At 35.2% G+C, this 16,974-nt stretch overlaps 1 protein-coding gene and 1 long non-coding RNA gene across 2 annotated transcripts in view; one reads left to right on the top strand and one right to left on the bottom strand.

Moving 5' to 3' along the window:
* The window catches only part of LOC142222516 (uncharacterized), a 165,129-nt gene extending 150,781 nt beyond the window's left edge, over positions 1-14,348 (top strand). The window contains exons 8-9 of the mRNA XM_075292687.1: positions 5,674-6,405; positions 14,195-14,348. Coding sequence (XP_075148802.1) covers positions 5,674-6,405; positions 14,195-14,310 — 848 coding nt within the window. The 3' untranslated portion in view covers positions 14,311-14,348. The remainder of the gene's footprint in view (positions 1-5,673; positions 6,406-14,194) is intronic.
* Positions 6,990-7,472, bottom strand: LOC142222517 (uncharacterized). The gene is made up of 3 exons (XR_012718321.1): positions 7,414-7,472; positions 7,229-7,327; positions 6,990-7,146 (listed from the first exon to the last, which is right to left on the bottom strand). It is a non-coding gene; the product is annotated as an uncharacterized LOC142222517 (long non-coding RNA).
* Positions 14,349-16,974: the final 2,626 nt, after the last annotated feature.

Raw genomic sequence — 16,974 nt, 5'->3', positions numbered from 1 at the left:
TTTGGTTTATCTCCCGTTGTGGGTTTGGCAGTTTTCCAGAATATATCATTCCCTTCACAGGATAATAACTCTGTGAGTCGCATAACCACCATACTTTCAAACCATATTTAGCTGGCTTTGGCGGAATATATTGTGTGAAGCGGGTGCGGCCTCTGTAAGGGAACAACTGCTCATCAACTGTTAGTGCTTCATGAGGAGTGTAAGCTGCTGCCAAGTTATGTTGCAACATTTCCCAAATGTCGTCAATAGCCGCAGTTTTGCTGTTGATGAGTCACTGTTGTCGAGTGTTTCCATTGTCGAATCGAATAAATTGCTTTATACACATGAAGCGATCGTACGACAACGCAGCTTTGTATATTGGGCAACGCGTCGGGTCCCATAATTCCATAGCTGGTTCTTGGTTTGATCTTGTTAGTCCAGCATACAAAATAATAGCTACAAAGGCGTCAAACTCTTTCACTGTCACTGGCTTCCACTCCTTTTTCTTAGTGGGATTCGCCAAATTCCATGCAGCTGTAACCTCCCTGCCTTTACGATTTGTTTCACGTAGCACTAAGTGTATTATTTCCTCTGTCATGATTGAACGCATTATTGTATAGGGGTCGTGTATATTTCCTGTTGGTCCTGGTTTCTTTCTTCTGAAGTCGACCACGTTATGATAACGAGTGCGTGATGTTGGTGGTGCTTTTTTACTCCATTGGGTGCCATCTTTACCAATATAGTAACTTTCATTCGTTTCCTGTCCATTATTTTCTTCCTCTTGATCATCGTCGTCATCAGTATCTTCATTTAGCTCGACGTATCCTTCAGTTTCGGCATCTGACTCTTCAGCATGTTGGTATGTGCGATCTTCATCATCCTCAACTTCATAATTATCAATTGCAGCAATATCAATTTCTTCATCCATAAAATCAGCAAATCTACTATCAGCTGCACGCCTTTCATCCGCAGTCATTTGCTGGTAACGTGTGCTACGGCGTACAACAATTTCAGCAACGTCCAAATTACTTGCTATATATAAGGGGTGATTCTTTTGAGGTTAGGATTTTCATGCATTAGTATTTGACAGATCACGTGGGATTTCAGACATGGTGTCAAAGAGAAAGATGCTCAGTATGCTTTGACATTTCATCATGAATAGACTTACTAACGAGCAACGCTTGCAAATCATTGAATTTTATTACCAAAATCAGTGTTCGGTTCGAAATGTGTTTATCGACAAATTTTGTTCAGCGATGAGGCTCATTTCTGGTTGAATGGCTACGTAAATAAGCAAAATTGCCGCATTTGGAGTGAAGAGCAACCAGAAGCCGTTCAAGAACTGCCCATGCATCCCGAAAAATGCACTGTTTGGTGTGGTTTGTACGCTGGTGGAATCATTGGACCGTATTTTTTCAAAGATGCTGTTGGACGCAACGTTACGGTGAATGGCGATCGCTATCGTTCGATGCTAACAAACTTTTTGTTGCCAAAAATGGAAGAACTGAACTTGGTTGACATGTGGTTTCAACAAGATGGCGCTACATGCCACACAGCTCGCGATTCTATGGCCATTTTGAGGGAAAACTTCGGAGAACAATTCATCTCAAGAAATGGACCGGTAAGTTGGCCACCAAGATCATGCGATTTGACGCCTTTAGACTATTTTTTGTGGGGCTACGTCAAGTCTAAAGTCTACAGAAATAAGCCAGCAACTATTCCAGCTTTGGAAGACAACATTTCCGAAGAAATTCGGGCTATTCCGGCCGAAATGCTCGAAAAAGTTGCCCAAAATTGGACTTTCCGAATGGACCACCTAAAACGCAGCCGCGGTCAACATTTAAATGAAATTATCTTCAAAAAGTAAATGTCATGGACCAATCTAACGTTTCAAATAAAGAACCGATGAGATTTTGCAAATTTTATGCGTTTTTTTTTTTTTAAAAAAGTTATCAAGCTCTTAACAAATCACCCTTTATTTTTGTTTGTATCACACACGATTTTACTCTTCGCTGTCTAAACTTTGACTGATTTGGTTTACGAAACTACAACTTCTTTTATACTCTTTCATACGTCTACCTGAACTCAAAGCAATTTAGGGATTACTTCACTGATGCGCAGAAATAAAGTTGAGAATGTATGTGTGAGAATAAATAATCATAAAAAAAACAACAAACACATACATTCGGTGCACATGTACGTTTGTTACTCTCTCAATGACGGCTAAAATAAATATGTGTGTATTTTTGTTCTTCGAAATTCGAATGTGTATTTTTGTTTTTAGAATTTTTTGTTTTTATCATCATACCTAATGTCTTTGAGTTTAGGTCTTTGTGTTCAGAACAAGTAAAAATTATAATGATGCCCAAAAACATGCATTTATTAGTGAAATTCAGTACAAGGTCCATATGGACCTATTCACACGTCCGCGTACTATTCTCAAACCTCAATAAATCCTAAAGTAATGATCCGATCGGCTTGATTTTTTTTTCCAAAAGATGCGCAACAAAATACTCTTGGAATACAGAGTAACTTTGGGGCTATATTGTAGTGGCCGAAGTAAGAGTAATTTCAGTTTTAAAAGGCAAAAAGATAAAGAGGACAAATTTCCTTCCATCAAAGAAAACAATTTTTAAATTTAAAGAAAACAATTTTTAAAGCAACGATTTTGAGCTTTCTTTTCATTAGAAATTAGTTAAAAAAATTTTCCTTAATATTGTGTGTCCTAAAATTTAGAGTCAAACATTTTGTTAAGAAAAACTCATATCTTCTTAAATAGACGTCTTTGAGCGAAAGAATCTGGAATTTCATATGAAAAACTTCTTTTATACACTGAGAAAAATATTTACGTTATATTAAAGATTACGCAACCTAAATTTTAGGATAAATTGCCCATCCTAAAATTTAAAATATTAAGGACAATTTTTTTAAATAATGAAATTTTAATTAAAATAAAGGTTATAATCTTTGCTTCAATTTTTTTAAATTAAATTTAGGACATATATTTTGGAAATTTGCATCCCTCCGTTAAATGAGCAATTCTTTGAACTAAGGCAAATATTCCTTAAAGTAAATAAACACATTTTTGATTTAAAGACATCATCCTTATATTAACTGAAATATTGAATCAGAAGATTTACGATAAAAACGCTTCAAATATAGAAAAAAGCAGACGAAACGTCTAGGAAATGATGAAATGAATTTTGTTTTATTTGCATCTTCAAAAAATTGACCAAAAATAGCCCATCACAAATAATTAAAAACTTAAATATTACATTGGCCATTAAAGACAAATAATAGGCTAAGTCTATTTTGATGCTTTAGCATCTTTGATTTAACATTTTTATACCCTCCACCATAGGATGGGGGGTATATTAACTTTGCCATTCCGTTTGTAACACATCGAAATATTGCTCTAAGACCCCATAAAGTATATATATTCTGGGTCGTGGTGAAATTCTGAGTCGATCTGAGCATGTCCGTCCGCCCGTCCGTCCGTCCGTCTGTTGAAATCACGCTAACTTCCGAACGAAACAAGATATGGACTTGAAACTTGGCACAAGTAGTTGTTATTGATGTAGGTCGGATGGTATTGCACATGGGCCATATCGGTCCACTTTTACGTATAGCCCCCATATAAACGGACCCCAAAATTTGGCTTGCGAGGCCTCTAAGAGAAGCAAATTTCATCCGATCCGACTGAAATTTGGTACATGGTGTTAGTATATGGTCTCTAACAACCATGCAAAAATTGGTCCATATCGGTCCACTTTTACGTATAGCCCCCGTATAAACGGATCACCAAATATGGCTTGCGATTGCTCTAAGAGAAGCAAATTTCATCCGATCCGGCTGAAATTTGGTACATGGTGTTATTATATGGTCTCTAACAACCATGCAAAAATTGGTCCATATCGGTCCATAATTATATGTAGCCACCATATAAACCGATCACCAGATTTGACCTCCGGAGCCTCTTGGAAGACCAAAATTCATCTGATTCAGTTGAAATTTGAAATTTTGATGTTAATATATGGCCTCAAACACCCATGCAAAAATTGGTCGATATCGGTCCATAATTATATATAGCCCCATATAAACCGATCCCCAGATTTGACCTCCGGAGCACCTTGGAAGAGCAAAATTCTTCCCATTCGGTTGAAATTTGGTACGTGATGTTAGTATAGGGTATCCAACAACCATGCAGGAATTGATTCCTATCAGTCCATAATAATATATAGCTGCCATATAAACCGATCCCCAGATTTGACCTCCGGTGCCTTTTGGAGAAGCAAAATTCATCCGATTTGGTTGAAATTTAGTACGTGGTGGTAGTATATGATATTTAACAACCATGTGAGTTGAAATTTGTGGATGACAGTCTTTCGTAGAAGTTTCTACGCAATTCATGGTGGAGGGCCTAACTTACGGCCGTATATACTTGTTTTATTTAATTTAATTTAAATTAAGAAAACACTTTTTACTTTAAAGTATTTTTTTTTTAATCTGAAAATTCGATAAATGAGATCAGTATGTCGTTATTGTAATGAAGCCGCATCTTTGGCTCGGAATCAATGTCAAAACCAATTCAAAGAAAGTCCTTAAAAAATTAACAAAATATATGATCAACTTATTTTGTTCATATATTGTATTCCTGGAGTGAAAAGGAAAATAATTCATGATCATGTTCAAAAAATCCAAAATTAGAAGAACATCCTCATAAAATCGAAAATTTTATATGAAATGCTTAATTTGCTAATATCTTCTCTAATATGCGTCCTAGAGCGAAAAAGATGTTAATTCGATATCAATCCCGAAAAATCCAAAATTCAATGAAAATCTTTAAAATATTGAAAATGCTTTGCTCAAATATCCTTAAATGTGCATTTGCTCAAATATCCTTAAATGTGTCTCCATTTGAACTTTGGACCCATTGTCTTCCAACTCGAAAACTACCATAGATAGCAGCAAATTCCTCTAGCTAAACAGCTCAATAAATATTTACCTATTAACCCTTTCACAATCGATGTTCACTTAGAAGGACATTCAAAAAAGACACCAAATTATATTTTCCCACCTAGTTTCAATATATTTCTCGATATAATTTTAAAGCAGAGGCTTTAATCTAAATAAACTATAAATATTGTCCATATTGGTGAGGTCTAAAATACATTTTTATTAACTTCTTTAACAATAAACGAAAAATACGAAAATTTGAGAAAATTTTTCTACTGTATGTTTCTAATACATGGACATTTATACAAAAACTATAGCTGATACTTTTTCGGGTTCTTTTTTGTATTTTCTCTCACACTTTGAAAGATATTATAGGCCAAATAGCGCTTATTTTCGTAAGGCCATTTGGTCACAATTCAAGAATCAAGTTTTCAGAACAAGCTCTTCAAGTAATTGAGGTAGGTTTTCAAAATGACAATTTTTGTTCTACATGCTGTTAGTACAAGTAAAAACATAAGAAAAATAAAAGTTTTTAACATTAGGTTTATTTCGGCTGTGAAAGGGTTAAGAATGAGATGATGATGTTTACCATCAATATGATAACCCTTTAAATGGCAAAGATGCCAAACGTACCCGCATTTAGGCATCCTCATAACAATACACTGAATGGAAGCCACGAAATAATTTTGAGGTTTTGTTTATTTTCTTTCTCTTCCTTCCTTGCATTTGCCACAAAAGATGCCGCCTCCAGTGACAGTGATGAAAACTATAATAAATCATCGTCCTCGCCGGAATTAGTACTGGAAGCTCCTTCATCTGATCCATCGGCAGGAGAAAGTGATGAACTTGAGGCTTTAGCATGTGATGAACAACATCGACAACGTCAACATGCGAGAAGACCGCATTTGGGAGATTTAGATGCTGTTTATCACCTGGATGGTGATGCTGTCGAGGAGTCAGCTGATCCCAATTCAAATATTAGCAGTCACAGCAATAGCATTGAAGAGGATGATGTCGATGTTGACGACGAAGAGGAGGAAGATGAAGCGGCTTGTGGCGTTTTTAGCAGTGGTTCTGTGGGTGTAAGTCTAAGTGATTCTGTGGATGCTGATGATGGAGATTGCGAAGATGATGTTGACGACGATGAAAGAGATGATGATGATGACGATGATGATATTATGAGCAGCAGTGGCGACGATTTGCCTGTTGATGAACACCAAATTATAGTGGGAGATGTTTTAGACTTAGATAATTCCTCAGGTAATGCTTGTGGTGGCAGTGGTGATGGTGCCATTCGAAATGGTTCAAATTCTTCGCGTAACTCTTCGAGTGGTGGCAAAATCAGCAGTCGCAGTGACAATACAACGCATTCGTATTCGAGTCTATTGCTGGAGGAGGAGGATGATATAGTGCCTGCAAGTCTACATTTTCCCAAAGATTTCAATACCACTGATTTGGATGTGAGCAATGGTAAGTTGAGACTAAACTATGAATATGAGTTAGTACTTGTGGACTACACACGAACCCGATAATGGGATGTACACCGAAAAAAAAGTTTACTATTTTTTATGAAAAATGAACTAACCCATAGTAAGAATGACCATGATTTGGCGCCAAAGATTTTTTTCATCTAGATAAGTTCATGATTTTCTTATAAATTAGTTCATGTATTACATCGTATTTTAGTTCATTATTACTATGCTGTGGGAAGAATATAGTTAAACTCATTCAAAATATTTCTGCTATCCGGAAAAATTAACAATTTTTTGGGAAACCTGTATTAAGAAATTGGTTTGAAATAAACTGTTTGTCGGTATAATTTTCAAAAAAGTAGAGAAATTGAGGAATCAAAGGTACAACAAGCCTGTATACAACTAAGAAATTTTTCGTACAAAACAAGTCAATTTTCTATAACCACCAGTATTTTATTTCAAAAAATTATTATTATATTACACAAAACTATGGCTTATGATATACAATAAAGGAAATATTTTTATTAGTACGTTTGACGCATTTACTTGTCGGTAGTTAGTAATTGCTTCTTCAAAAGAGTAACATTCTATGTTATTAGGACTAAACTAATTAATTTAAATTTCCATGTTTTCTATCCATATGAAAGATATATGTGGCATAAGTTGCTATATTCAATTGAATTGTCCAATTTCATCGATTTTGGCTAACTTTTGTTGGGCGGATCTGGCTTATAAGCATCTGAAATTGCAAATTTATACAAAATATAAGAAAAATATTATTAATTAATTAATTCTATCGTTCATATTGATCTTTAACTTACGGTTTTCAAGAGTATTTCCTAGAGCCAATAAGGATATCAGCTTAATTAGTATTAAACAGTAAGAATATTCAAAAAATTACCATTACGAGACCTGTCTACCTGCAAGTGAAAAAAAATAATTTTTAATAAATTGAAATTTTGGTTTTATTAAAAACGGACAAAATACCGTTTATAGAATAACTTACCACATTGAAAAATCCATCCAGTAGGTACACTATTGGAATCATATCCATGGACAAATGGGATGTTATTGAAATTATTCTCAGAATATATTTGAAATAAAAATATTATAAAATTAGACATAATTTCCACTTGTCAGTATAGCATTTAGTATTTAAGATGGATATTAAGTTCGAGTTTAGCGGCTAAAATTGCAATTTCCATGATAAGTTTTCTTTAATAATCCATTATAAAAAATAATCTTTATAAAAAACTTGATTTGGGCTATTCTCCATCAAGTTATATTTAAATTTGTATCGAAGACGTATAATTTTATACTTTGCTTAGTGATTTATTTTTAATTTTAGCGGCTAAACTCGAACTTAGTACTCACCTGTAGGAATTGCTGTAACATAAAAAATATAGATTCAAAAAAATGGTTGCTTCTCAACCTGTGATCCAGATGTAGAATAAATATAAATCATCCTATTACCACTCATGTTGTATATTTTTTATGTAAATCAATTTAAAATCCGCACTAATTTTAAACTAACATATTAACAGAAATATACAGTTCCTTAATCTGTTATTTGTTTTTTATCAATAAAAAGCGTTTTTGATTCCTCTAACATCACATGATTCACTTCTCAGTTTCTAAAATGTTTCGAAATAAATGTATTTTCATTAATAAACACTAGAGGTCTGCACAATTCCAGTTGTAAATGCAGAGTACACGTGTACTTGCTACATGAGTACATCTATTTGAAAGAGTCGCAAAACTATTGGTACACATTTTGATGAACACCAAAAGCCACGAGTAACTTCTTGTTGCTACTCTGATGTCTTCACTACCAACAAACACATATTCCTCTTTCTCTCTTATTGAAGTGTACTCAGAGTGATCACCTCGAGTATGTTGCGAGAACAAAACTTCATAGAGTACTCCATGTACCAAGTGCAGTTTCAGAAATACAAAAAAAACAGTTAATCTCCATAATATATGTTTTGGTTTATTATAAAGAACGGCAAACGTTAAGGTAAGTGTGTGACATACATAAATATATGAAATATGTGATATACATACATATCTATGATTAATAATAATGGAAAGTTTTGCTTCGCACATCACTGAGAAATACTTGTGGTACCACGTGAAGTAAAGAGAATCCATCTTGTACTTTTTCTCAAGTACTTACATTTTTATTGTTCCTTTTTTTCGGAACACATATTGTTTCGGATAAGTACTTGGTGGTATTTGACAAGCAAGTGTTCTCTTCACTTCACTACTTGCGCTCTGAGAGAAAGACAGTGTATATACTATATTCGACAACGAATTGCATACATGTAGTGAAAAGTTATTCGATGCAGACCTCTAATAAACACCAATACCGCACGTACAATTTTGCAAAATTAAATCCACGTGTGCACTTCATAAATGCATCAACATAACTGAATGCAACAATAAAACTCAAAGACACAAATAGTCATAAGGGATACATACCTGCCGTAAAGAAAAACAACTCCACACACACACACGATCCCTTTCTGATCTTGCTATTGCAAAAAAACAACTCTCACCACAAAAGATACCAACAACACACAAGGAACATTCCATTGTCTCTAGAATCAAAACAACCAACAACAGCATAAATGACGCAATAACAAACACAAACAATCATACGAGATATACACAAAATGTCTCTAAAAACTCCCTCGCATGATGCACTCACATTTTCCAGTAGCGCGTTTATTGATTAGTTGGAATTCTATCTATAAGTTAAGGTAAAATATATACCAAATCTATGAGGAATCTATAAAAAATTATATACACCCGTCTAGGTTTATATTAACTACTTTTTATTCTACTTTATCTAAAATTTTCAATGTGAGTAAAAACACTTCAACATATAATAAAAAGGGAAATAATCTGTAGGTAGCCATCGTACGAATCGGTAATGTCGTTAAGTTAATTTTTACTACAAAAATTTTTTTCCATACAAAATTTTTTCTTAGTAAATTTAGTCCACATTTCGTAGTAAGATTTTTATATTGCCCATGTATTTTTATAATAGAATCAACGATGCATTAACTACTGTGTTGGAAATTTATTTAAGGAAAAATCCTTCCCATATCGTAGTTAGTGAACTAAAAAACATTTACTGAATTTTTATAAGATTTGCTTTAGCTAAGTTAATTTTCGTTGTGGTTACGAAAAATGAACTATATTACAGTAAATTTGTTGAACTATGTGGAAGTCAAAATGGTCCTTAAATTTACAAGACACTTTTTTTTCTGTGTAAAATTGTGTATCGTTTGTTTGGCCATTTCTCAGTAAAACCACATTATTATGCTAATCGGAAAAAGTTGCTGCTTCTATATGGTCAATAAGTAAACCCGAAATAGGGTTTATCAAAGTATGGATTGATTTTGTCTTTTTAGGCTTCTGGAAACCGTAATTTTTACCCGATTCACCTGAAAATTGATCTAGAAGTATTTTAGGACCACAAAGAAGTGTGCATAAAATGGTGTGTACCGGTCCATGGTTTGGTATAGCCTTCATATACACCGATCTCACGATTTGCCTTCTTGAGCTTCTATAAACCGCAATTTTTATCCGATTTTCCTGAATTTGGAAATCTATAGGTGTTTTAGGTCCAAAAAGACTTGTGTCTAATTTAGGTTTTTATCGGTTCGATTTAACTTCTTGAGGGTATAGAAGGCGAAGTGGTCATACACCGATATTTTTGGGTTAGTATGATCATAGTCCATTTGAAATTCTATGTATTTTCAAGAAACACCCTATGCAAGAGGATTTCAGAGGAAAATGTTATATGTGATTTAAGGATGGTGGTGGATATTTAAGATTCGGTGCGAACAAACTTTTTTGAATCAATTTAGATTTGTTCGACTTAGCTATCTTTGGCACGAATTATGGCCTTAGGGAAGTGTGCATATTCGGAGATTTTTGTAGACCATAGTGGGGTAGAAAGTAAGCCAGGAATATCAATTTTAAGTCATTTTTGATAAACGTGTGTTGAATGCTATGGTGCTGAGTCCTGTGGCTTGCGACCAAAGTGTTTGTCTTCACAGGCCTTCAGTGGTGTCTTTACGCCAATTTTACGTTAATATTCGCCATTTATTTTGACCCCATGTTCGGTGAATATGTGTGGGATGTAACAATCTGGAATGGCTTTTCATTTGAGGAAACCAAATTTGGTCTCAATTACGATTTTAGTCACTTTGGCAACCAATTTTGTTATATCAACAAACATTTTATTATATCAAAAAAAAAAAAATGTTGAACTTAAAATTTTCTGTAACAACAATTTATTGTTAGCTCAAAAATTATAATATTATTTTCTGTGCAGAATTTGTTCAAACAAAAAAAAATGTTTGCACTGTGCAAACATGTTATGTTTCACCAATTTGTTAATTCCAGTTTCTAAACATGTGTATGCTTGTAGCAAAATGTTTGTAATTTATTTATTCTGAGGGAGCCACCGTGGTGCATGGTTAGCATGCCGCCTTGCATACACAAGGTCGTGGGTTTGATTCCTGCTTCGACCGAACACCAAAAAGTTTTTCAGCGGTGGATTATCCCACCTCAGTAATGCTGGTGACATTTCTGAGGGTTTCAAAGCTTCTCTAAGTGGTTTCACTGCAATGTGGAACGCCATTCGGACTCGGCTATAAAAAGGAGGTCCCTTATCATTGAGCTTAACATGGGATCGGGCAGCACTCAGTGATAAGAGAGAAGTTCACCACTGTGGTATCACAATGGACTGAATAGTCGATGTGAGCCAGATACATCGGTCTGCCACCTAACCTAACCTTGTAATTTATTAAAAAACAAGTAAGGAAAGTCTAAAGTCGGGCGGGGCCGACTATACTATACCCTGCACCACTTTGTAGATCTAAATTTTCGATACAATATCACATCCGTCAAATGAGTTGGGGGCTACATATAAAATATTGTCCCAAATACATACATTTAAATATCACTCGATTTGGACAGAATTTCATAGACTTTTACAAAATCAAAAAATGCACTAGGGTGGAACACATTTTTAGTAAGAAAATATGGGAAACATTTAAATCTGAAGCAAATTTAAGGAAACTTCGCAAAAGTTTATTTATGATTTATCGCTCGATATATATGTATTAGAAGTTTAGGAAAATTAGAGTAGTTTTTACAACTTTTCGACTAAGCAGTGGCGATTTAACAAGGAAAATGTTGGTATTTTGACCATTTTTGTCGAAATCAGAAAAACATATATATGGGAGCTATATCTAAATTTGAACCGATTTCAATCAAATTTGGCACATATGACTATATTACTAATTGTATTCCTAGTGCAAAATTTCAACCAAATTGGGCCAAAACTCTGGCTTCTGGGGCCATATAAGTCCACATCGGGCGAAAAATATATATGGAAGCTATATCTAAATCTGAACCGATTTCAATCAAATTTGGCACACATGACTATACTACCAATTGTACTCCTAGTGCAAAATTTCAACCAAATTGCCCAAAAATCGGGCTTCCTGGGGCCATATAAGTCCATATCGGGCGAAAGATATATATGGGAGCTATATCTAAATCTGAACCGATTTCAATCACATTTTGCACACTTGACTATACGACTAAGTGTTATGTTTGTACAAAATTTCAAGCAAATCGGTATAAAACTCTGGCTGCTGGGTCCATATTAGTGCATATCGGGCGAAAGATAAAGGGTGATACGGTCAAAATTTGGTCAATATAAACTTGACGTATTTCTTTCAATTTTGCATTTAAAAAACCTGAACACCCCTCATTTTGAAGGTGTGTGTGTGTGTAGAATGTTGCTCCTATTTTGATTTTGGAATTCACTCTTCAGTTGTCAAAATGCCGTCCAAGCAAAAACAGCAGCGTATCAAAATTTTGCTTGCGCATCGCGAAAATCCGAGCTACTCGCACACAAAGCTGGCAAAATCGCTAAAAGTTACCAAATCAACCGTTACAAATGTAATTAAAGTGTTTGGGGAACGTTTGTCGACAGCCAGGAAGTCTGGATCGGGGGGAAATCGAAAACCGGAAGCCGCTGAGACGACAAAGAGAGTTGCCGGTAGTTTCAAGCGAAACCCTAACCTCTCTCTCCGAGATGCCGCAAATAAGCTGGGTGTATCGTCTACAACCGTGCATCGAGCCAAAAAACGAGCCGGACTATCGACTTACAAGGAGGTAGTGACTTCAAATCGCGATGATAAACAAAATACGACGGCCAAAGCGCGATCCCGGAGGCTGTACACGACGATGCTGACGAAGTTTGACTGCGTGGTAATGGACGACGAAACCTACGTCAAAGCCGACTACAAGCAGCTTCCGGGACAGGAGTTTTATACGGCAAAAGGAAGGGGAAAGGTAGCAGATATTTTCAAGCACATAAAACTGTCAAAGTTCGCAAAGAAATATCTGGTTTGGCAAGCCATCTGTACCTGTGGCTTGAAAAGCAGCATTTTCGTAGCTTCCGGGACTGTCAACCAAGAAATTTACGTGAAAGAGTGTTTGAATAAACATCTGCTGCCTTTCCTGAAGAAACACGGTTGTTCCGTACTGTTTTGGCCGGATTTGGCATCTTGCCATTACGGTAAAAAGGCCATGGAGTGGTACGCCGCCAACAACGTGCAGGTGGTTCCCAAGGACAAGAACCCTCCCAACACGCCAGAGCTCCGTCCAATTGAGAAATACTGGGCTATTGTCAAGCGGAACCTAAAGAAGACCAAAAAAACTGCTAAGGACGAGCAGCAGTTCAAGGCAAACTGGCTTTCTGCGGCGAAGAAGGTGGACAAGGTGGCTGTACAAAATCTGATGGCAGGTGTCAAGCGTGAGGCCCGGCAATTCGGATTTGGAAAAGCGAAAGCCTAACTGAATATTTTTCCTGAATTTTATACTAATTGAACTTGAAAAAGAAATTTAATTTGATTTTTTAAATAAACGATTTCACCGATTTACACGCGTTTTCCCTTGACCAAATTTTGACTGTATCACCCTTTATATAAAAATAATATGCATTTAATACTAGCGACACCATCTATGTGTCAGACGGGGGACTTATCAGCCAACCTGTTATTTTGCAAAATCTTCCAAAACATCAAGAATTCTACCAATCTACCAAACAGTAAAAAATCTGCCATTTTTGTTAGACACGTGTTCATAATTGTATATAGCCCCCATATAAAGCGACTTCAATTCTGGCTCTATAATTACAGCACAAAAATTCATATCGGTTCGTAATTATTTCTTCCCTATTTATACCGGTCAAGAACTGAATATATACGTGTTTAATCGACCTTTCTTTTGTCTACTATATACGATATCCCGCATGGACTAACTTACAATTTAGAAGATGATGTTAAAAAGTTTTAAGATGCCTTGGCATCGGCCGCAACCGAAGTAATTTTATTGTGGATGACCGTCTTAGTAGAAGTTTCTACGTGTTGGAGGGTACATAAGAATCGGCCTAGCCGAACTTACGGCCGTATATACTTGTTTTTATTTAAAATTTTATGTGTTCGTCCCCGTGTAGTTTCATATGGATGATCTTGATGTGGCTTAATTCAGAATAATTATTACTTGGCTTTCAATATTTCTCTTCCGGTCTTTTATCGTTCGTCATAATCTCAGTGCCTTTGTTCCCCGCCAACTCTTGACTCTGAACTCTTAATCGAGATGCCTTATTCATCTCGATTAAGGCAACTACTAATTCATTTACTTTCCAGACTTATAAATAATTACTTATCAATTTGTTTTTTTTTTTTTTATAGGTAACAAGATTCCCTCAACATCCTGCAGTGATTCTGAATCACCAACAGAACCTCTAACACAAAGATTAGCAGCCATTTTACGCTCAAAGTGTGGTGTTTCAAATACCAATGGTTAGATGTACTCCAACCCCCCAAAAAATCAATGACATAAATAAGTCGTTAGAATATTCTAATATACTAATTATATACTATATATATATATATGTATTTATGTATTCAAAGAAAAAAAACACATATATACAAAAATGTCTACATATAGTCGGAAAAACAAAACAAATAATATTATATACACATACACTCAAAAAAATTATATATAACCTGGTCAACATATAACGAAAATATATATGTATGTTATGTACTTGAAGTACTATATACAAATTTTATTATATAAGATTCTTCTAATTCTTCAAAGGTATATCGTATCGTATAGGATAATTTTATAGTTACAAACCCATTGCAATAGATATCAACAGCAATAGTGAGATACTATAAAATTTTCGAAAGATACAAAAGGAAAATTTATACACATTCTGACAACTTTGTTGAAGAGAGTAAATACGAGAAAATCGGAAGTGTGTGTAGTATTTTTTTTTTTAGAAATAAGTTGCCTATAGTAATTCCGTATATAATCTTTATACATTTACACCCAATAACAATCACAACAACATTCTTAGATCTTTCTTAAGTCAGCTTATATTTTCTTAAATTCTTTTTTAGAAATATTTTTATATCTATACAAAATGCAAACTTAATACTTACAATATATTTATATTCTATTAAGACTATAATATCTAGTCATGAGAATGCGTCAACCACAACTCTATAGTTGTTTGCTGAAAGTGTCTTAGAATGTGTAATATTGCATTTAGGTGATTACACAAAATTGTAGATCTGCATTTAGTTTTAGATATCCCCATAAGATATCCACCATGAATATGTCCTATATTTAGGTTTCTGCTATAATTTCCAGATAAATATAGGACGTAGTTCTTTTAGTTGTGTGTTGACTATATCTCTTAAATATTATTTAGAGCTTACACTCGGCAATTGTCTTTGGAATATTAAGATCCGAGACCCATAGTAATAGTACAGATATATTTTTAGCCATTAGTTTTTCTTGTCTATATTGGCAACTATAAATAAATAAAAAAAAATTACAGTGGATTCTTTGTACATTGAAAAAAATTTGTTTATTAAAAATCGAATTTAAAATATTTTTGTGTAGCCATATTGGGGCAGAGGACTGTTCAATATACTTGACACCATTACAAACATTAAATGCAACTGAATGAAGATGTGTTTTTTTTATTCACAATAGCTATTTATTGTGATTGATTTGTCCAAATAAGATTTACGAAATTAAAAACAATAAAGTGCCATAAATACTACTTATTATTATGTGAATTAGAAATGTAGAATTTCACTTATTTTCAGCCTTCGTATTAAAAAAAACTGATATCATTGTTACGCAATTTTTTACCCTTCCTGGATAAGCATTCCTACTCCACGGCTTGGTTGCACGTTGCCACAAATTCGAATTCTAACAAAAATGGTAGATTTTCTACTGTTTTGTAGATTGGTAGAATTATTGTTGTTTTGGTAGATTTTGCAAAATATTCTGTGTCCAGATCGAGGAACACTGCAACTACGATGGAATGCCCCCAGAGTAATCAAGAGGTGAGTTGGGTAGATTTGACTGAACAAGCAAACACGTACGCGTGTGATGTGGACCTTCATTACAGAGGAGACCTACGCTGCAATCATTCACTGCTAGGTAGAAATTGAGGGTGTCTGATTTTAGTTGGATCATTTAAAGGGTTACTGCGATTGCAATGCACAGGGAGGATCTTTACCTTCACATAAAGATGATGCAGGATTCACATAAAGATGATGCAGGATTCTATGGGCACTGGCTTTCACTTGTCTGAGGCATCCATACATACAGCTGCCTTGCGTGCTTCGGCTGTCCATGAACTGAATCCGCAGCCACATTGAGGATTAGGTGGCGAATATCTTCACTATAATATCAGTAAAAAAGATGTTTAATCGATAGCAGATATCATCAACTATGGGTCCGGATGTCATAATTCGTCGTATATGATACAATCTCAACGCCATCAGGAAGGAGTGAAATAGAAGATAATTACAGTGCCGAAGATGCCACCCCAACTTGGAGAACTACATGTTTAAATCTACCAGACACTGACGTTTTATCTCTAAATTCCACGAAAACATTTCCCGGCAGGAACCAAACATTGGGTTCTAAAATACCTCTGCGGGCAAGTCCGGTTTTTGACCTATTAAATGCCTCCGATAAGTTAAAGCCCAGAAGGGCCGTTCCGTGACACGGCTTGGACAGGTGGAATCCCATATTTTGTACGCTGTAATGACCTGCAAAGTTATCATTCTCTTGTGAACTTTACAGAATCGATGTTGATGGTTGGCAGCTGGAAATTTTTCGCAAGGCTAGATACGAGTAGTGTCTCAATTGTCTCCTACCCACAGAAAGGAGATCGTTTTTTACAATTCAGCCCTGTTCGAGTCTCTGACTGGTTTCAGTAATGGAAACTCCCAACCAAGTTTCCAGACATCAGGTATGAGTGATTCATAGGACAAGGATTGAGGAGTCTGGTCAAATACTTGACTCCCAATATTCCCAAATCCTTCGGTTTAAAAACCTCGCGCATTTCTTCGGTCTTTATCGCCAAAAGTGACTGTAGCTGGGTTCGATAGGGGTCTTTCTGTTAACCACAACTTACCAGTGCTTTGGTTACATTGCT

Source organism: Haematobia irritans, chromosome 1 (assembly GCF_050003625.1).
Source record: "Haematobia irritans isolate KBUSLIRL chromosome 1, ASM5000362v1, whole genome shotgun sequence".
NCBI lineage: Eukaryota > Metazoa > Arthropoda > Insecta > Diptera > Muscidae > Haematobia > Haematobia irritans.
The sequence above is the reverse complement of the archived record's forward strand: the minus strand, read 5'-3'. Positions and strand labels throughout refer to the sequence as shown.